The following is a 21,155-nucleotide window of genomic DNA, read 5'->3' on the forward strand; positions in this document are numbered from 1 at the left end:
CGACTTTATGGGCCGATAACAGTATGTTATATTAGGGCTTAAAGTTAAACATATGATTTTTCATTTGCGGCGAGGGAATCGAAGTAAAAGTCGCGCGAGGGAGTGTTCTAAAATCGTGTGAATTGTTTTGTGACGATTTAAGAAATTGGGTTGGCGCCGCGCCGCGCCGCGCCTCAGTCGCCTCGCAGATACGCTTCCGACCTCCGCCTCCGCCTCCGCCTCCGCGCTCAGATTCTGCTGTCCTTCCTTTACCTCCCGCTTCGTTCTGGTCTGCTCGGCGCTGTTGATTGAAATCGAAATGAAGAGGGACAGAGATTTCATCGAGTTATCGGAGGATGAATGGTCGGTTCACTCTGATTCCTTCAACCCCTCGCGCGTCCTCAAGTCTCGGAACCCTTCTCCGCCTCCCATCGAGTCCTTCTCTTTTTCTAAAACCCACGCCAAGGGCGGCGCTTCAAATACCATTGAAGTAATCGAGAGCTCGCCTTCCGGAGAGTATGGAGATGCGGGAAACGCGAATGAATTTGAGGATTTGGAGGACGAGGATGTGGATATGGAGGTGAGAAAGACTCCTGCCATGGTTACTCGCGGAAATCGATTTGTGATCGCCGACGACGACGACGACGACGATTATCGCGGTCAATTGGGGGGCGAATTTAGCGACGGCGAGGATTGGTTTCCGGAGGAAGAGAAGAATCACCACAAGGAGGAGGAAGACGATGTTGTTAAGAAGGCTCTCCGAAAGTGTGAGAAAATTTCGGCCGAATTGAAGCGGGAGTTGTATGGTTCGAGTACGACAGTTTGTGACAGGTACTCGGAGGTGGAGATGGGATCCTCCGGTGCAAGAATTGTTAACCAGGTACTAATGCGTCACTGTTCTGGAATTTTTTATTTTTTATTTTTCAAATTCCAAAGGCATGTGTACTGGAAAAGAATATGAACGATTTGTTTCTCGAACATAGAAACGAGACGTGCGCTTGTGTATGTATCTATTTACTTCATTAAAATCAAGGAAAGATAAAATGAAACTGAGAACTCGAACCATTTGAATTTAAATGCAGGATGATGTAAATGAAGCTTGTGGAGTAGAAGATTCGGAATTTCAGCCATTGCTGAAGCCATACCAGCTTATTGGAGTCAATTTTCTTCTGCTTTTATATAGAAAGAAGATTGGTGGAGGTAATGATTTTTTCCACTACCAGTACCGAAGTTTTAATTTTCGTGTTCTTCCTGTCATAATAATTGATGATTTGATACTGTTTGTTACTACAAGTGGAAATTAGGTTAGGTATTTCTTGGTTTCAAATTCTAGCAAGTAGGATAGTTATCAGCGGGCTTGTTTTCCATTTTCGTCCTTTTGACAATGATGCTCAAGTATGGTTAGTTTCCACGATTGCCCGGTTGGTGGACTTGCTTTTGGGGTTCTGTTGTTGTGAAGTCTACATGCTCTGATGCCTATTATTCATTTGGAATCCAGATGCTTTTGTGAATCAGGGATATGTGCTACCTTAGTGTAGGCGGTGTAAGGAGTGTTAGCCTTGCTTCTAGCTTGTTTGGTGGCAAAACTGAAACAATATATTTTTCTTGCAGCTATATTGGCTGATGAGATGGGTCTTGGCAAGACAGTCCAGGTAATTTGTATGCTGTTCTATTCAACTAAGTTGTACAACAAAACTATCCCAACTTTTAGTTCGTTTTAATATATTGAATCTTGTATTTCAGGCCATAACATATCTGACCCTGTTGAAGCATTTGGAAGATGACCCTGGTCCTCATTTAATAGTATGTCCTGCTTCTGTTTTGGAGAACTGGGAAAGAGAGCTTAAAAGATGGTGCCCAATGTTCACGGTGCTTCAATATCATGGTTCCACACGAACAGCTTATTCAAAAGAGTTGAGCTCTCGTGCAAAGTCTGGGCGGCCACCTCCAGCTGATGTTATTCTTGTTTGCTATTCAATTTTTGAACGTCACAGGTTTTTAGTTTTTAAAATTGAATTTGGAGTTTTATATTATAGTTCTCAATTAACTCCTCAACAGTTTCCTTATAATTCTCAAGTTTGGAAATTATTCTTCAGTCTCCAGCAGAAGGAGGATCGCAAAATTCTCAGGCAGTGGAAATGGAGTTGTGTGCTAATGGATGAAGCTCATGCTTTGAAGGACAAGAACAGTTACAGGTGGAAAAATCTGATGTCAGTAGCAAGAAATGCAAAGCAACGTCTGATGCTCACAGGGACACCGATGCAAAATGATTTGCATGTAAGCGAGATGCAATCTATTATTTATCGTATGCCAACATTTAGGTGTGTGCCCAGATACGATCATTCCCCTTTTTATTTGATGTTGGATTTCTCTAGATATGCAGATGCTTAATTCTTTAAATGAGCCTTAATAATGAAATGACATAGAAAGGTAGTTTCTGAATTTTTTTCCAGTAGCTTCCAAGCATTTATTAGGGTGAATAACATAGGACTTGTGGTGATTGAAATTTTAAATTAGTATCATGAAGATTTCCTTGTTTTCATGATTTCATCTTTAAGTAAATGTTATATGTGAATGTACTTTGTATCATGGTGCTCTCATATAGTCATGAGCAGGAAACACCTACAACTGTTAGTAGCTTTGTTATTGAGGCGGTTGATTTCGTTGATTAGCTGAGCAGCCCCAAGCACTTTGTTTTCATGAAGTCAGTTCTTTTCTTGCTAATCATAGTAATTTACATGAGTTAATGGTGAAATATGGCTTTGCCATATTGTTAAGAAGAATTACGATTCTATCTTTGTACCTTTTGCGAGACAACTGGAAGGAACATGTAATATGATGTGTTGTAATAATTCGGTTTGCAGAAACTAATTTCTGTTGCATTTTTATGAAAAAGCTGATCTGTGCTCTCTAGCTGCAACTTACATGACATTGGTACTGACACCATGACGATTTAAGTTTAATATTTATCTTTTATATATCTACTGCTGAGTTTATGTTATTTTGTTTATTTGTGTAATTTGCAGGAGCTGTGGTCAATGTTGGAGTTTATAATGCCTGATCTATTTGAAACTGGAAACGTTGACTTGAAGAAGTTGTTGAATGCCGAAGATAAAGACTTAATCTCTAGAATGAAGTCCATTTTAGGGCCATTCATTCTTAGACGGGTGAAATTAGATGTAATGCAGCAGCTTGTTCCAAAGATGCAAAAGGTACTGAGTACTTCCTACCACTTTTTGCTTCTTACATGGTTATATTTTTAGTTTAAATTCCTGTAATAAACCTGCAAAATCTGAAATGGACGTTGCTATTATATAGATTAAGTATGTGCACATGGAAAAACAACAAGAAGATGCTTATAAAGAAGCCATAGAGAATTATCGGGCTGTATCTCAGGCTCGCATCAAGTCTTCCGGTTCAAATAGTGTGACTAAAACACTCCCTCGACGGCAAATTTCTAATTATTTTCTCGAGTTTCGGAAGGTACTAAAACTACTTTTCTATTTTAGTTTGCTGAAGCTGTTCAATGCTCAACTATAGTAGTTTCTTACAGAATCTTTATGTTATATTTTCAGATTGCAAATCATCCGTTACTGGTGAGACGAGTCTATACAGATAATGATATTGTTCGGTTTGCTAAAATGTTACATCCAAAAGGTGTATTTGGCTTTGAGTGTACTCTAGAACGTGTGATCGAAGAGCTCAAGGGCTATAATGACTTCTCCATTCATAAGGTAATTAAGTCAGCTCCATCCCATACCATTCTGGCATGGTAAGACTGAAATGGTGTGTGTTGCCACTCCAACCTGCATCATTTTCTGCACCCAAAATGGTTTATGTGATCAGTGCAGCCAGTTTTGGTGCAAGATTGATTAAAGGCCTTTTTTTTCTAAAAAATTAGTTTATTTATAATTTTATCCACGGGTTTAGGAAATTTATTCACTTATCCATAATTTGCAACCTGGATTTCTCGATTAAAACTTGATTGTTACAATTAGGTGGAAGTCCTGTACATACATACTTGGAGGTTCCACAATGTTTAGAATCTTTTCATGTACAACACTTTTTAGCACATGTAGCTTTTCTTTGAATGCTCTGCAATTCTTAGTATTATGCACAGCCCGCTCTCTAGTATCTTCTAGCCTCAAGGCATGATATTGGATGCACCAGCCAGCTTGTGCAGTAGACTAAGCACAATCTGTAATCATCTGTTTCTATCTTAATCGTTATTCGCTATTTCTGGGCTGCCACATGTGATATAAAGATTGAGGTTCACTACTGACTGATACAGCTTCTGCTTTACTACGGAGAGACTGGTATGAAAGGAATTCTTACTGATGAGCATGTTATGTTTTCAGGAAAATGTCAGGTAAATTTTTGTTGTCCTTTATTTTATTTTTATGTATTACATTACAATTGTCAATTAGTGATTTTCATCTTATTTTACCGGCAATAATTTTTATTGTTTGCATTGCATTTGTAGGCATTGGCTGAACTTCTCCCTGCACTAAACCGGTCTGGTAGTCGTGCTCTAATTTTTAGCCAATGGACTTCAATGCTTGATATATTGGAGTGGGCTTTGGATGTTATTGGTGTAACTTATAGACGCCTTGATGGAAGGTAGATTTTACTCTTTTCCAAGAATTTCAATATGTTTTAGTTATTGACAATACAAAAATGCTCTTTGGGAATATATTAACTATTTGAGAATGAAGAAGAGTAACATCAGTGTTTAGAGGTCTATATAGATTTTGTTTTGGTTTATCATGTATTAAGAATTATTGCAATTTCTGAAATGAATAGTCAGTTCATTCATTATATTAAAATCTCAATTGAAGAGGTGTGTTGGGAATCTGCTTCACAAGAACAGTAATTGCCCCATTCACATATTTGAAAATTTATGGCTTTGCTTTATATGATTAGAATGGAGGATGTGGGTAAATGTGGTTACAAATAGATTTTGAATTCCAATAAAAATACCACAACAATACAATTATAGAGATTGTCATTTTTATGTGTATTGTTGTCAGTACACAGGTGACCGAGAGACAGACCATTGTGGATACCTTCAACAAGGACACTTCAATATTTGCATGTTTGCTGTCCACAAGAGCTGGAGGACAGGGTCTGAACTTGACTGGAGCTGACACTGTTATCATTCATGACATGGATTTTAATCCACAGATTGATCGTCAGGCTGAAGATCGCTGCCATCGTATTGGGCAGACCAAGCCTGTTACCGTTTACAGGTAACTATTCAATTAAAGATTGTAATTTTGCAGTTGGTTTGTTTTTCCCCAAAGCCATTTTTGTCCAAACTTCCTTTAGCGGATGCTAACATTTGCTATGTTTTACAGGCTGGTGACAAAAGATAGCGTTGACGAGAACATATATGAGATTGCTAAAAGGAAGCTAATATTGGATGCTGCAGTTCTGGAATCGGGAATAGAAGTGGATAATGAAGGTGAGATGGGTGATAAGACCATGGCTGAGATATTATCGTCATTGTTGCTGCGCTAGCGCTGATGCTAATGCTAAGCAGGTACATTTTGATTGGTTGCCCCTATTTGGTGAATTGGCCTAAATCCTACTTCACTACTGTATCATTTATCTGTTGTAGTTGATTCGGGTTGGAGAAGCAAACTCTCTCTCTCTCACGCACACACACAGCCTTCGAAAAAGATATATATTCTAACCACAGCTACTGCTATGGTAGGTAACTTATTCAGTGGTTTCAAATTAAATGTCACGGGGTAGGAACCGCTCGTGACTGTAAAATTGTGTGTTCTAATTTTGGACGTCTCTAGTTCTGCCTTGAGTTCAAATCCAGGTGTGTGCGTGTGTGTTTTATTGCCGTTTAGACAGTTGCTACAGCCAACCCAATTAATCAATCCTTCCTAAAACATACAAAAAATTGAATCAAACAATAGAAAACACCTCTCAGCCAGAGGCACCGATTCGCAATTGCCTGCACGTTGAAGGAACACACCAAAAAGATCCGGACAAGTAGGTTTTGTGAAAAAAAATGAAAAATACAAATTTTAAATCGTAATTTTAGATAGAAAAACACACCCTTTATTATTACAATTTAGCTCCGCCTTTATGTTTATATATATATATGTAAAACTTAAAAATTTTAGATAGAAAAATACACTTTTTATTAGCTATTTTTATAATAATAAATATATTGTATACAAGTATATCATATACTAAAATCAACGGTTACACAACACTCAATTTTAAGTATGTGAAGATTCAGCTGAAGAAGAAAGGTAATCAATCTATATAAGAAAAAAAGGAAGGTAATCAATCTAGATGGATGCTTAGACATTTGTTGCACAATTATGAACAAACAAAAATCATTATGCACATACATAATTATATATATATATATAGCATAAATATTTACAAATAACAATATTCAACCAATTTGAGCATCAACCTTATCCAACGGCCTTTCACTCACCAGCACGCCTTCATCCCACAATTCTTCAGTCCTGTCCAGTCATAACAATGCATCAATGTCGGATACGCATCAAGCTCAAAAGAAGAAACAAACATCTTTTTCTAAAATATCAAACCTTGTCCCGTCAACATTGATTCGCAGAAACTGTCCCTGTCTCCATCCCTCCTTGAAATGGCCAAAGAAAACATTTCCATGTTTTGAGTAGAATCGACCTTCTCCATTCGCCTTTCCCTTCCAAAAGTTAACAAACCATCTGTCCCCGGTGTGAAAGTAAATCCATCCCTACGAAAGAGAGAAATCAACAACTTTTGTTTAGTTCATCGATAAAAGGCAACTATGACTTCAACTCTACAAATTATACAACATACTTTCGTGTATATATATGTTACGGGATAAAATAAATAATCACTTGAATACCATATCTACACATTTTCAATACCTTGCCATGCATGACATCATCTCTCCATGATCCCTGGAAAACATCACCATTGTTGAAGTAGAATGTTCCCAGACCCGATCTCTTGCCATACCGCCACATTCCATCATATATGCTTCCATCCCCAAGCAACAGACGACCCTAAGAGGCACGCCATTTACGGTCCTTAGTGAGATACATTGAACGGTAAGTTTTAACTCTTGAAATGAAAATTCAAGTACCTTCCCCTCCGGAAGTCCTCCTTGGGTGCGCCCTCTGTATACTCCTCCACGATACTTCATTTCCACCACACGGTTCCACTTTTTCTGGGAATCCCTCTCTGATTCCTTTACATGTTAAGAAATAACCACCAAACTGTAATCTCAGTGGGGAACATTTGACAAAGACTAAGTGAATAAATAACTCCCATATATAATATGTTGCACTCCAAAGTACAAGATGAATTTGGATAACTTTCCTCAGGTATTTAACATGTGGCACGAACAATAAAGCTGCTCAATTTCTAAGAAGTTACCTCCATAGTCGTTAAACATGCATAGCAAATATAGTAAAATATTCACGTTGGAATGCTTTAACATTATTTAAATAATTAGAGGTTATTCTATACTTCAATTTGATTAAAACTCAAAATGCCACAAGAAATATATGGTAAAGACGGGAACTTACCAACATTGATAGTGCTCGAACAGAAAGAACTCCCTGCTTCTTCGGACTACCAATGCAATTTGCTTTGGTAGTATTATTGTTTTCAGCATCAATTAATCCAGGCCAAGACAAACTAGGCACAACGGATTGCTGTTTCTTTTCATTGTCATCGACTCTCCGGGCTATCCCATGCTTAGTGTCGGTGTTGGGAGGTGGATTTTCAAACTTCTCTAAAATTTTTACACCCACAGGAAGTCTGTAAATGCTGATATTGTCAACTATGCCAGTAGCTTCTAGAACATTTGTTCCATACTTGGACTGTTCTGACGAATGACTTGGCCCTAGATTGCCTCTAGTAAGCAGCTCCCTCTTGAACATGTGCGTTTCTGTAAAATTCATCCTATCTAGAATTACAATCCAACAAATAGAGCACTGTGTGGCTTATATATATATATATATATAAAAACTCCACAATACTAAAGTTCTACCTTCATAGTTCAACATATAAGAAGATTGACTATCATTAGTCTCTGACAATCCTAGCTCGCCATCTCCAGACCTACAATAATAAGAAATAACAAAAAAGTTACTAAATATTAAAAATAATGTCAACAATAGCATTAAAATAAAAGCATGATCAGCAAAACCTTAAAGAATCGCATTCTTCATCCATATTGCCAGATGGCTGTTGGATTTTGTCAGAAAAAACTTCAGCATCTTCACTTGGACCATATGTGAAATTTGCATCAGGTATATTCTTCATGACAGGTGAATATATCCCTTCAGTAAATTGAGGGCTCTTATATGGAAGAGCTTTCTCAGGGTTGCCCATTTGCTTCTTGAAGATGTTGAATATGAAAGGAAAATGTTGTCCCAGGCTGGATAATATGCCATTTCTGGGAGCAGGAGCTAACTTCTGTTGTGTGAATCTGTCAATATCACATGCAACCAGCCTAAAGAATTAGAAATCAGACAGCTGCGTGAGGTTTCGATTAATGAAAAAATATTGTTGCAAACAAGTGATTTGTATACACAAATAAGAAACTCCATATTATTCAACTGGAATAGGATACATTTTACCTTTATATCAAACAAATTAGAGAAATAGAGATAATGTCTATTGTGAACTTTCTACCCTTTGTCACAAGATAGATTGATAAAGAAGCAACTTCTAGGAAACTAAAGTTAGCCAGTTAAGAGCGATAAATTACAGTCCAAATCTAACAAAAGTAATTGGGTTGAGTCAAACATTTGTAGGTTTAGGACAATTGATTGGAGAAAGTAAAAGGTCAACCCCAGGAAGATCCAACCACTCATTTGACAATTGAGAGTTGCATGGTAAATCCGAAAACATTTTCTTTTACTCACTAAATCTTAATCACGTAAGATTGAATATTTGATTTCTAGTAAGTATTCAGGGCATTGTTTATTATTGTAGCCAGTAGACAATCATATTAACTAGTAATTCTATTTTACATGTCAAAAGATAACATTATCAATTCAGGTTGGAATAAAGTTGCAGTCATGTTCAGGTTAGGGACCAAACATGAAAAACATTCACCAGCCTGGTTCTTGCTGAATCATTTAGAAAAATCATCAGTTCAGTTGCAATAGTGGGCCAGGAACCTCACCCAAAAACAAATACGGTAGCCAATATCGTCTTAGTCTCCAGATTGGGCTCATGTGCAAGAGAAACAATAATGTCACCTCGGAATTGTGTAGTTGATCGAACTGTGTGCAATATGTCATTTGCATCATTGCTTCCCAACACTAGTGAACTTGCAATAATGCATAAAATTACACCATCACAATCCTGTAATAGAAATAGTAAGGAAAAAAAGTGAAGATTAGCTAAAAGAAAATTTATCAAAGGGAAAATAAATATACAATTGCAATTGAAGGTAAGGAGAAATAACCAACTGCTGGTGCATTATGGCAACCAAAAATATTCAAATAAGTGAAACCTTTATGTCCAGCCCTAGGAAAGGGCATTCACTAATGGCGTGCCGAATTGAAGTTTTGACATTGTGACCAGCTCCAAAGCCAATTCTTGCTTCGCTATAACTCTCAAAAATCTGTAAATCAAATTTATTCAGTATACAATGCAAAAAAATGAAAATAGGTAAACAGAATGGCTATAGGTTCACAAGAAGAAAATGAAAAGGTAAACACAATATCGATATGTTCCACAGAAGAAAAAAAGAGATGATCCACATTGCAGAAGCTGTCCCATGAGCTGAGAGCATGACCATGATACTGTTGTTAACTACAAATAAATGATTTATGACCTGTAAAACTCAACAAAACAACAAGAGAGAGAGAATTGTCAGAGGTCATACTTTTCTTAAGTCTGGAAGTTGAAGTTCTCTGGTCAAATTATCTCTTGAGCACAAAAGCTTTGTGAGTTTCTCCTGTTGATAATATCACTAAAACTTTCATCTCGACTTTTTCAATAGAAAACAGATAAAAATTATTAGGAAGGAATGCCCTAATAAGGCTTTCAAAAGTTTGCTTACAGATAAGAGCATGGAAATGGCTTTCATAGCCATGAGAACAGCATTGTTAGAAGTCCTCAAAGCCTCATCCAGAGTAACCAGATCATTCTCAAGAAGTGTATCCGTATCAAGAACTGCAGCCATAGTAATACTATGAATATCTTTCAATGCATCAGGACTTTAGTCTTTCATTTATAACATAATATCCCTTCAGAGAATTTAGCAGTTTATCCTTTACCCAGCATTGATTGGCAAGGATGATATATTTTTTGGGGATAGAAAAGAGTATATCATTTAATGGTGAAATAATATATTATAAGGTAGGAATGAAGAGCCTCTTAGGCATGCACAGAACCCAGAAATACAGCAGAAGATAGACAGAGAAAGAGCGCCTTGCCTCTAACAGTGCCCTATTTAGCAAAAAAGTTCGCAAGATCGTTTACAAGGATCACATTTAAGTCGATGTTTTTCAAGCATTTATTGTTTTGTATTTTATTATATCAAAGAATATTGATTATATTGACAACATTTTCCAGTAAGATATTTGGGCCCATAACAGATTCTTAATGAAAGTAATCTTTAACAACACCAGGGCTAAAGAAATCAGCATACATCATAAGAAACAAGTTACCCACCAATACAAAAGTTTGTCTGCTTCTGGAGTTTGCTGACCAAATCCTTAACCTACAGATGAAAAATAAGGCAAAAATATTCAGATATGTTGAACTTTGAAATTATATTGCATCATGATCTTCCCTTTGAGATACAACTTCGGAGATCAATTTAGATACAGGAATAACTGAACAAGCATACCTCATCTTGTCGCCTTTGTCCTTCAAACCTAAATGGCTTCAATATGATTCCAACTGTAAACCCATCATCAGATTGAACGTTGCTCAGAACCTCAAGTGCTGTAACGTGATCTAAGCCATAAGCAGCACTAGCAACCTAACCACGAAAATGAAAACAAAATAAAAATTAAAACAAAAAATCCAAAGAAGCTTCGAGAGAGAATTTTATTGAAATCCAAGCAGATATGCAAAAAAGGGGCATATCTAAAAAGGAATCTAGAGATTCATTTTCAGTCTTGAATATAAAGAAGAATGAGAGTGGCGTCTAGAAAGATGAGAAAATTATTGAGTGCAAAACTGTCATCAAGGACCCATGCGCCTTGGATTCCCGAAAGACCACACAAGCATCATAAAATGTTAACTATAATTTTCAGTTGAATCAGACAAAACTTCATAAGCTTCTCAGTCTTGGACCAAGACTTTGAAATCAGTAAATTGTATTACAGAAACTTTGAAATCAGTAAGATCTTAATCGATTGTAACACATAGCTAATCAAGCTTTCAACAAAATTGCATGTAAACGAGTATGCCAAGCTATGATGTTGTTAACATTTTTTTGATTAAAAGTTCCTTCTCCATGTTCATACATAGATTAAATAATGCTACACTTTATCATGGAAACATGGAAAACACACCAATTTAAGCCAAGAAAGATATATCCAATATCACAAAGGGAAAAACAAGAACAAATTATAGGAGTGACAAGTAATGTACAAACAAGTATAACAGCTTTACAAGATGGCTGCCAAGCTGAGAGTTCCTCTACATTTCTCTGAGTAGTATCTGCAAATCATAAATGGCTGTGCATCAACAAAAAATGAATATGCCATTTATACTAGTACCAAAGCAAAATTAGAAGTCATTATACTCTATACCCCATAACCTAAATCCTAAATCATCTCGTCTCTTCCCTTATATGTATTCAATTGTTATAAAATTCAGAGAAAGTTAACGAAGACAGGGCATCAAATACAATTCTAGCAATACTAAAAATAAAAATCCAAGAGAGCACCCATAACCAGCATTTAACACCCTAATGTACCAATTGCAATCAAAAGCTAGAGTATCCTAACAGCTGGCTGCTTGAAAGGATCTACGAATAGAGCATATAATTCATTGAGCAGTGAGGTGGCCGGCTGTTGTTTGGTTATCAACTCCATGAACCCGAGACTCAGAAAAATGTCAGGTTTGGGAAATATACACCAAGGCATATACCCATTTAAGCCATAGAAAGCCTCACTAAGGATCTCCATAGTAAAGCAATCAAGAATATACTTACAGTAAATGAAAATAATATTTTTCCATACAGAAATCATGATTTGCACAGAACAATAAAAATTCAGACACAGATGATAGAAGGATAATTGAGTGCATGAGTTTGACCTTGCCCAGTAAATCTATGCTGGAGTCGAACCTGGTCTGAGCCATTACCAACAATATTCCTGTCACACAGAAAATATCAGAGTAAATAGAATATAACATCTCCACGGCTGAAATTGAACCAAATAATTCATTAATAAGATATACCAAACCATTAGTGCATACGAAGGTAATGAAGACTTTCACTATATGATTACCGAAATAAAAGCTTCAGTGCACATTAAAGCTCCAAAACAATAATACAACAATCTTATAACCGTCTAACTCCAATTGTTCTAAATATCCATTTCTAAACAGGAACAGAGCATGAATATCAAACCCTAGATGGATCACACCAATAAATTAATGTTACAGAAAGGATTAAGGGAGTCCAACGGTATATATACATATACATACATACCAAAATCTCAAAGCGGGAGTAAGGAGAGGCGAGGCAGCGCAGAAGTCCAACACCGCGTCTTTCCTGCTTCCGATGACAATCACTTCGACGCACTCTCCATCTTCGCCTCGCAAATCACCATTTTTCTCATTACTAACAATGACGTTAGTACAACGCAGCTTCGCTCTCAGGTATCCGGAGTTCCATCGCAAGGACTTCTTGGTCCCGTATTTCTCGCGGGTTCCGCTGAGCGACAGCAATGGGAATCGGAATTCAGAAGGCCGCCAAATCAAATATGACCCAGCTGTGTTGGGGTACAATAGGCTCATGGGTTATCTGGTACTATTCGAATTGAATTCGCCGAGGCGTCGGCGGGAGAAGGAGAAGGTCGAAAACGACACGTGAACGAGGAGCGTAGATTCGATTAGATTAATGATAATGAGAACGAGAAGTTGGCCCGAATCGATTCAGACAATATCTCTTCTTGTTATAGAGATGTTATTGGATGGCGGCTTGGCTTTGCTTTGTACTCGTATTTCTACTAAAACAAACCCTTTTATTAGTATTATTATCATTATCATTATTATTATTAAAAGGTAATTCCACTTTTTAACCTTTAAATAACTCGTAGTAAAATTATAATTCAGTAATTTTTTAAAAAACACGACTTTTTGAAGAGAACTAACAGCCCAAGCTACACTACTTTCATTTTCTCAGTACATGCGATAACTAACTACAAGCAACATGAACGCTGTTGGCATGCCCAATTTGAGCAACCAAACAATAATTTGAACAACAGATAACACATACTCCATCCGTCACACTACAATAGTTTTATTTCCATAAATAATATCACTATATAACTACTCTTACTCTTTCATTATTATTATACAATTCCAACTGCGGCAAAAATATTTTTTACACTAATACCCGCAATCAATATAATATCAATATTCCTTAAATCTCGTGTCCAACACAACCAAAATTATTGTTCCGAGACGGAGAGAGTATAATATAAATAACAGCATGTTTGTATTAAAAATGATATAAATATTGCAGATCACATGAAAATCCGCAGTTACAATTTGAACCATGACAAGTCACCCCTGCACCAGCAGATCATTCCTTATGGAAGGGTGGCCTAAAACATTAACTAATATATAGGTCAAGCATCCTTATCTTTGGGGATTGATGAAATACGGCGGAAAGACATTCTGCGGGCAGAACACAGATTTGCATTGTAGAATGCTAATCGCATAAGTGAAGCATAAACCCTTTCTTTAAGAGGAATGAGCATATCTAATTTGATCACCAAGTCATGACTTGACATTTCAAAATGTCAATCATCCAATATGTCAGCCTCCATATGTGGTTTATCAACATCTAGGCTGGAAACAATGTCAAAAAAAAAAAATGTAAGTCAAGAAAAACACGAACCACGACAGTAGAAGATATATATTCATCTATTATACAAGATTCTCATAAGCACACCAACTTACCGACAATTTTGAGGAACTCTCCAAGACGGCACATATAGTTTTGAAGTCGGTGGGAGAGATAAATAGTTTTTCCAGTCTTCCAGTAAGATCCTGAGGTCATGGAGCTTGCTATCTAAGCCAAAACAACAGTTTGCATGCATAGTACAGACTTCATTTAGATCTTGGCCGGGCTCGCAAAAACCACCAAAGAGAGCAGTATCCAAGAATCTCATCTTTATCCCACTATTAATGGTGAAGGAATCATTCTTAATTCTGTTAAGAACATCTTGATCGTGTAATCCTGGGTACCTTTTGCGTGATGAGTACCAGAACTTATAAAACTCTATCGACCGGTTGTTTGATCTTACAAACTTGAAACCTCCATTAGGTCTGTTTTCTATGTCCTCGTGGATGCCTGTGAAATGATCGCATGCTATCTGAAAGTCCACATCTGGATCAAACTCAGGAAAGGGATCTCTGAACCACAGAACATCTGCATCCTAGAAATTGGAACCAAATAACGAATTATAGGAGATAATGTATATATTAACATTAAGTATAATAGAATAAAGCAAACAAGACTGACTAATTTCCTATTGATAAATTCATCAAATATGCATAATCCCTTACAAGAAAAAGCAAATACGTGTACAGAGATGGAAAGATTTATATACAACTTTCAGAAATCCACATATGTGCATTGTGGGATCTATAAATAAGTGCACGCACTCACACACACACACGTGTAGAGGCACGTCCATATATATACACACACAATAATGGTATTTGCAAATATATAATTATATATTGACACAGAGAGAACGCAATACCGTGAATACAAAGTTGTAGCCCAATTCGAGAACAGACCGTAAAAAATTAATCCTTGTCCACATCATCCGCAAGTAGTCCGGAGTCATAAAATAAGCCTCACTTGAAAAGTCAACTTCTTCATCGATGAGGGCAAAACAATGGGAATGTACAGCCAAACAGCGAGAAAATGCTTTTTGATCTAATGCGATAATCACCAAATGGTTCAGTAATTGACTGGTTTTATCTCCAATTCTGAAGCTCTCGAGAAAGAGATCAATAATGGAACCTGGAGCTGCCCATGCATCATTCAAAGTTGTCAGTATCACTGTTTTTCCGGGCATAGAAGCATCCATCAGGACTCTTTCAAGACTATACTCCTCACTGTCCTACAACAGTTTGAAATAAGTACATAGAAACAAAGCACTGTAATTCTATGATGGATTCATTCATTGAAGCTTATGGACAGAATGCATTTGTGTGCGCACAATTGCATGTGGCTGAATGTCAAATGCTATAACAAATAGCACAGCAAAACAACCAAAACTATGCAAGAGTGCTAAATAAGGTAATTTAAAAGAAATAGTAAAAACATTATTCTTTTATCTACAAACTACCAAGTGATTAGAGTCATTAGACCATAACTCAACTACAAAATAGCTGATCAACACCTTGATTTAAAACTTACCAAAAGCAATATGCATATTCTGCTTTTACCTATATCTTACAAATGTTTACACAGGTTATATGGATGATAGCAGATGTTCGGTCAATTTAAATTTTTCTGTAAGCTACCTACTGATGTCCTTTCATTGATTCCTCCTAAATTGCACGACTCCGACAACGACCAGATTGATTATCTTCAAGCATAAGGATACTAGATTACCTAATAGAAAATATTGAAAAATCATCACAAACCCCTCCTATTTCTTTTCTATTGCAATTTCTGGATCACAAACCCCTCTTATTTTTTTTCTAATAGTATTTAGGTAGGACTGAATCTTTCACCCTCTAAGGGGCAGTATACTCAGTTCAAAATAGAAAAGAAATAATCCATTTGAATTAATGGGAGGCATTACACAAACACGGAATTTCCAATCTCAGCACTAATCGAATTAACGGCGAAAGATGCAAATTATTGCGCCTAGAGGAAGGGGATAATCCAACGCTGCAAAATTATATATCTATAACAAATCACTTCCAAACAATCCCAAGCATTCGCCCCTCTCCTCTCTTCTCAATTTGTTAAACCAAGCAACAACAGTGAGAAAATAATAACAAATTCAATAAGGCAGCAACAGCAATCGAATAATCAAGAGCGATAAACAGACTGACCGACGGAACCGAGCTGTCCTGTAGGAACCGGAATACGTGAGTCGTATGTAGGCCTCGTATCCCGATGTTGTCGGCAGCTTTGTAGAGGAGGGCGCAAGATAGCACCAGCGCGAGGAGGAAGATGACGGCAACTACAGCTCGGCGAGGGACGGCAGATTTGGCGGAGAAGTTCAGAGTAATTGGAAGCGGCACGGAGGCGAGTAGATTCAGGGAATAAGGGAAATGCTGCGGCGGCGGCGGGGGAATCGATCGACGGCGACGTTGAGCCATTTTCCCCTTCCCGCTGTGCAACAGCGACATCAACAGCATCTTCGTTGACCGCTTTAATACTTACTTATATTTATTTATTTACCTATTTATTTTTGACGTCACAATCTATCACAACCGACAGATAGTGCTCTGGGCTGTTAATGTATTGGGCCGGTTCGTATATGGACCGTTCTGGACCGGGCTACTTTGGGGCTATCCGTTGGACTTAATCAACAAGTGGTTACTTTTATTACTACAATACTCCCTCCTCCCGCTGCCGTAGCCCTTTACATAGAATTTAAGATATACTTCCTTTCCATAATAAAATATTCACTTTTTTATTTTAGTCCATTTCATAACAAAATATCTATTTCTTTTTTAGTAATTGTACTATCTATCTAACACTACAAATACTCTTACAACTTACAATATATTACACAAATATCGTTACCTTTATATCACACATACTAATAAAGTTATTTTAGTTATTTACTTTATTCCTACTATATCCCAATATAATACTAATATTTGTAAAACTACGTGCAAAAAGCAAATAGATACTTCTTTATGGGACGGAAGGAGTATATTATATATAATTAAAATATATATATTAATACACTATCCATTTTCACTATTTTTATATCAAATACATCTTAAATAACTAATTAGTTTAATTAAATTTTAAAAATTTATAAATTAAAAATTTTAAAATGAAATTAAAATGTGTAATTACTTTTTAAAAAAATAATAATAACAAAATAAGTTGATAGACAAAAATAAAAAAAATAGACATGTAACTAGGACGAAAGGAGTAAAAAATTGATATTTTAAATGGGATTGATAAAAACGAAAAAAAGATAGTTGAGATGAATTGAGTGTTTCATAAAATATCATATTTTAAGTTATAATTATTAAAATTAAATTCCGATTACAAATTTAATATATTTTTTTTTTTTAAAAAAAAGAAAGGATAGGATAGGAAATGTGGCACAGTTGAGTGTATTCTTACGTAGAATTTTATCATATTTTTATTTTAAAACAGTACTCTCTCCGTTCATTTAGAAGGTTGATATTTGTTTTTTTTTTTTTTTATGTTGATCTTTAAATATTAATTATTATATCAAAACATAGTACAAATTAAGAAAAATTGATAAAAAAAAATACATTTATTAATATTTTATAATACAAATATAATAATATTTGTATAAAAACTATACAAATATAAGTATATTTTTAATGTTAAATACAATTACGCAAAAGATAAATATAAACTTATTAAGTAGACAGAAAAAATACTAGATTATTTTTCAAATTTTTTTTATAATATATTAAAAATTAATTTTATATTTAAAAATATCATATCATATCAATATTTTAATTATTAGATATGAAAGTGCAATGATTGGTGATTTGGTATATACATATATGATAATATGTTGACCAAATCTTCAAATTCCAACCACTTAAATAAAAAAGTGAAAGCAATTCTTCCATGGGTCCAATTTAAAGTCACCCCTCCAAATTTATTAATGCTCCTTCTGTCTCAAATACTATGTTCACGTTGTCATTTTTGTCCGTTCGATATACCATATTATTTTATTTTTTTTAGAAAATAATTACACACTTTAATTTTATTTTAAATTTTTAAATTTTAATTAAACTAATTAATTATTTTAATCTTAATTTATAATTATTTATATTATAAAATAATTATTTTTACTGATATATTTTTAATTATCTACTAATTACATCCCTTATAAAGTACCGTGTATACAGCGATGGAGTAATAATTTGACAGTGTGACAATGGATCATAACCACCGGAATTATTTAGTCGTCCACTTTGCCCCCACCAATTATAGCAAAAATCAAAATAAATAAGTAATTACTTAAAATAAAGTAATCTCATTTTCCGAATCCCAACACATATATGTATATATAGTTGGTGTGACATTTATTTTCTTTATATATATTATAATTTGAAATTGAGAAAAGGCGTGGATGTAGAAAAATCTTGATGGTGATTAATGAAATGAAAGAAAGATTGGGGCAGGGAACAGAGGGACCTTTTATTTTGTCCCGGTGTTTTATTATTATTATTATTATTATATAAAAGTCCAACTAATTATGGTGTTATTTTAACTTTAATTAATTAATTTAATTATTGCTCCTTAAATTACTGGATACCTTCTTCACTTTATATATATATATATACCCCCCATTTTTGCAATATTTACAGTGTTACTCTAAAAAATAGAGTGGAGTTTTTTTTGGTATTTTTTATATTTTTTGTATTTTTTTTTAGGTATATTGTGTAATTTTAATTTTTTAGTAGATGATATATAATTTTATATTTAAAAAATTGTATGTAATTTTATTTTTTTTAAAAGAATAATGTATAATTTTATTTTTTAAAAGTGATATAATTTTAATTTTTGAAAAGTAATATATAATTTTATTTTTTAAATTGATATATAATTTTACTGTTTGAAAAGTGATATAATTTTAATGTGTATGAATCTAATGTAAAAATATAAATTAAAATTGCGGTGTAATTTATAAATATGAAAAATTATATAAAAAAATATAAAATAGAAATATATAGAAAATATACTTTTTAGAAGAAAAATTAAAATTTATAATTAAAATAAAATTATTATAAATGAACTGCAGTAGCAACTGCAAAAATAGAGCAGAGGATTCAGAGCCACGCGGTTAAATTATCTGGCTATTGTTTATTATTATTATTATAATCCATATTAATTTGAAGTAATTACAGTAGTATATTACTCCATGTAGAGAGGGAGCAAGTAAATAAAAAAAGTAAATACATTTATGAATGATTGATTGATGTGATTGAGTCAGGGGAAAAATCCTGACCGTCGATCATCCGATTCATTCATTGCTGGCTGACAAGTGACAACCTCTCCTGAAGACGCCGTACATAATACGGTCACTACACCACCCGGCCCCAACTCAATATTAATATCAATATATATATATATATATATATAAACCAGGATTGCATTGCATACCCCACATGTTCTATTCTTCGTCTTCTTTTCTGATTTTGACTATATATATATATATATATTATTTGAACAAATTCCTTAAATTTTTTATATATAGCAATATGCTACATTTATATATCAATCTTGATTTCTTCAATTCCCATTAAAAGAGAAGAGAAATATGTACGAAGAGGAGGAGGAAGAAATATTATTGGCGGGAGAAAGAGAAAGAGGAAAAGGATATCTTGAAGATGTGGTGCTTCAGTTTACCCGAGGCTCGTCATCTTCTTCTTCTTCTTCTTCATCATCATCATCTTCCTCTTCATCTCCATCTTCATCAAAGAGATCAAGAAGGCTTCTTCCTGCAAATTCAAAGCTGGATCACCTGCATTATCATCATCATCAAGTCCACCAGAATAATAATATCACACAATATTTTTGTAATTCTTCTATCTCCTCCTCGTCATTCACAGTCACAGGTACGTACACTCATCACCCGGCCTTACTCAATTAATTCCAATATTCACTTAATTAATTACTAACTCTACTCTCCATTAATATGTTGTTCCAGCAGCAGCTGGGGATACACCTACGCATGGAGAGAACCAGCAGCTAATTAGCTGCTGCACAGACATTAAACCCATCTCCATCTCCATCTCCGCCTCCCCATCTGCTTCTGCTTCTGCTGGTATACAAATTAATTAAATTTAATTGATCTTGCATCTGCTTTTCATTTTCAGGCCTCCATCGTCAAATTATATATATATATATATATATATAATTAACTTTATTCTTCTGCACTACACGTCGATGTCGGTTCCTAATAAATTAAGGCTGCTGCTGCTGCATCTATCTGACTGCAATTTGGGACTGACCGACCCACCAAACGCACTAATTTAATTCATTCTATATACTCTATTATATTCAAAAGTAGAGGAAAAGAGATTTCTTTCAAAATCCCTTATCAGCACACGAATTAAAGACGCATGAATTATATTGTACTATTCCATTATTTATACATCTTTGTAAAGAAAGAAGATGCATATATTCTCTTCTTTTTGCTTTGTATCAACGTGTTCAAATAATTTGTCTTTACTTCAAAACTCTCTTAACTATTCCATATTCTTATAAGCCCCGCACTATATATATGTATACCTATATATATAGGTCACTTTGAATGTTTCTTCGCTCTCATATAGTAAGTATATTATTTAGAACCAAATTAAAGCCCATTTCTCTTAATTATATATATATATATATAGGGATTGAAGTTGAGGAGAAGAGTAGGAAGAGGGTGATGGGGAAGGTGGTGTGTCCATTTGTCCTAGTGAAGCCCGGAGGATTTGAAGGCGGCGATGTGGGGACATTAAATGACATCAATGAGAGGATCCACATGGCACCTACACGGCCGGTGCGCCACCCCGTCAGGGACTTCGCCTCCCGGCCGTTGGTGGTGTCGCGGCAGGGGCCGGGGTTATCGGGAAAGACTGTGGTGGCATTCACAAGACTACACACGCCAGGAAAGGGAACCATAACCATTATCAGGACAAGGGGTTGATCTTCATTCTTCATTCTTCATCATGCATGCATGCCTCTAGGGCTAATTGGATTTGGGAATTAACTGATTGAGTGTGTGTGTGTATAT

The 21,155-nt window shown here is 35.2% G+C and overlaps 4 protein-coding genes across 10 annotated transcripts; 2 read left to right on the forward strand and 2 right to left on the reverse strand.

Moving 5' to 3' along the window:
- The first annotated feature begins 54 nt into the window (after positions 1–54).
- On the forward strand, positions 55–5,797 carry LOC127260987 (protein CHROMATIN REMODELING 19). 3 transcript variants are annotated; one of them, XM_051289095.1, is made up of 13 exons: positions 55–859; positions 1,062–1,179; positions 1,591–1,631; positions 1,723–1,973; positions 2,076–2,256; positions 3,006–3,191; positions 3,298–3,462; positions 3,555–3,713; positions 4,271–4,348; positions 4,463–4,599; positions 5,010–5,228; positions 5,337–5,521; positions 5,600–5,797. In XM_051289095.1, the coding sequence occupies exons 1-12, from the start codon at positions 299–301 to the stop codon at positions 5,497–5,499; spliced, it is 2,259 nt and encodes a 752-aa protein (XP_051145052.1). In that variant the 5' UTR covers positions 55–298; the 3' UTR covers positions 5,500–5,521; positions 5,600–5,797. The 3 variants fall into 3 exon arrangements, with proteins under 3 accessions (XP_051145052.1, XP_051145051.1, XP_051145053.1); XM_051289094.1 differs by having other exon boundaries at positions 5,337–5,797; XM_051289096.1 differs by lacking the exons at positions 5,337–5,521; positions 5,600–5,797 and having other exon boundaries at positions 5,017–5,163.
- A 442-nt stretch (positions 5,798–6,239) lies between these two features.
- Positions 6,240–13,162, reverse strand: LOC127260825 (protein ACCUMULATION AND REPLICATION OF CHLOROPLASTS 3, chloroplastic). 3 transcript variants are annotated; one of them, XM_051288786.1, is made up of 16 exons: positions 12,653–13,162; positions 12,256–12,314; positions 11,591–11,655; positions 10,835–10,969; positions 10,657–10,705; positions 10,043–10,155; positions 9,866–9,937; positions 9,491–9,601; positions 9,158–9,339; positions 8,174–8,479; positions 8,015–8,085; positions 7,548–7,912; positions 7,103–7,207; positions 6,885–7,022; positions 6,561–6,727; positions 6,240–6,476 (listed from the first exon to the last, which is right to left on the reverse strand). In XM_051288786.1, exons 1-16 carry the CDS (start codon positions 12,958–12,960, stop codon positions 6,401–6,403), a joined length of 2,322 nt encoding a protein of 773 aa, XP_051144743.1. In that variant the 5' UTR covers positions 12,961–13,162; the 3' UTR covers positions 6,240–6,400. The 3 variants fall into 3 exon arrangements, with proteins under 3 accessions (XP_051144743.1, XP_051144744.1, XP_051144745.1); XM_051288787.1 differs by having other exon boundaries at positions 8,174–8,455; positions 12,653–13,161; XM_051288788.1 differs by lacking the exon at positions 11,591–11,655 and having other exon boundaries at positions 12,653–12,796.
- A 124-nt stretch (positions 13,163–13,286) lies between these two features.
- Positions 13,287–16,577, reverse strand: LOC127260827 (uncharacterized protein At4g15970). 2 transcript variants are annotated; one of them, XM_051288790.1, is made up of 4 exons: positions 16,248–16,577; positions 14,940–15,211; positions 14,131–14,609; positions 13,287–14,019 (listed from the first exon to the last, which is right to left on the reverse strand). In XM_051288790.1, exons 1-4 carry the CDS (start codon positions 16,558–16,560, stop codon positions 13,971–13,973), a joined length of 1,113 nt encoding a protein of 370 aa, XP_051144747.1. In that variant the 5' UTR covers positions 16,561–16,577; the 3' UTR covers positions 13,287–13,970. The 2 variants fall into 2 exon arrangements, with proteins under 2 accessions (XP_051144747.1, XP_051144746.1); XM_051288789.1 differs by having other exon boundaries at positions 13,289–14,019; positions 14,940–15,305; positions 16,252–16,577.
- Positions 16,578–19,638: 3,061 nt separating this feature from the next.
- Positions 19,639–21,128, forward strand: LOC127260798 (protein MTL1-like). 2 transcript variants are annotated; one of them, XM_051288734.1, is made up of 3 exons: positions 19,639–19,989; positions 20,082–20,198; positions 20,773–21,128. In XM_051288734.1, the coding sequence occupies exons 1-3, from the start codon at positions 19,692–19,694 to the stop codon at positions 21,066–21,068; spliced, it is 711 nt and encodes a 236-aa protein (XP_051144691.1). In that variant the 5' UTR covers positions 19,639–19,691; the 3' UTR covers positions 21,069–21,128. The 2 variants fall into 2 exon arrangements, with proteins under 2 accessions (XP_051144691.1, XP_051144692.1); XM_051288735.1 differs by having other exon boundaries at positions 19,640–19,989; positions 20,085–20,198.
- Positions 21,129–21,155: the final 27 nt, after the last annotated feature.

Source organism: Andrographis paniculata, unplaced genomic scaffold, assembly GCF_009805555.1.
Source record: "Andrographis paniculata isolate CXL003 unplaced genomic scaffold, ASM980555v1 Contig62END, whole genome shotgun sequence".
NCBI classification, from domain to species: Eukaryota; Viridiplantae; Streptophyta; class Magnoliopsida; order Lamiales; family Acanthaceae; genus Andrographis; species Andrographis paniculata.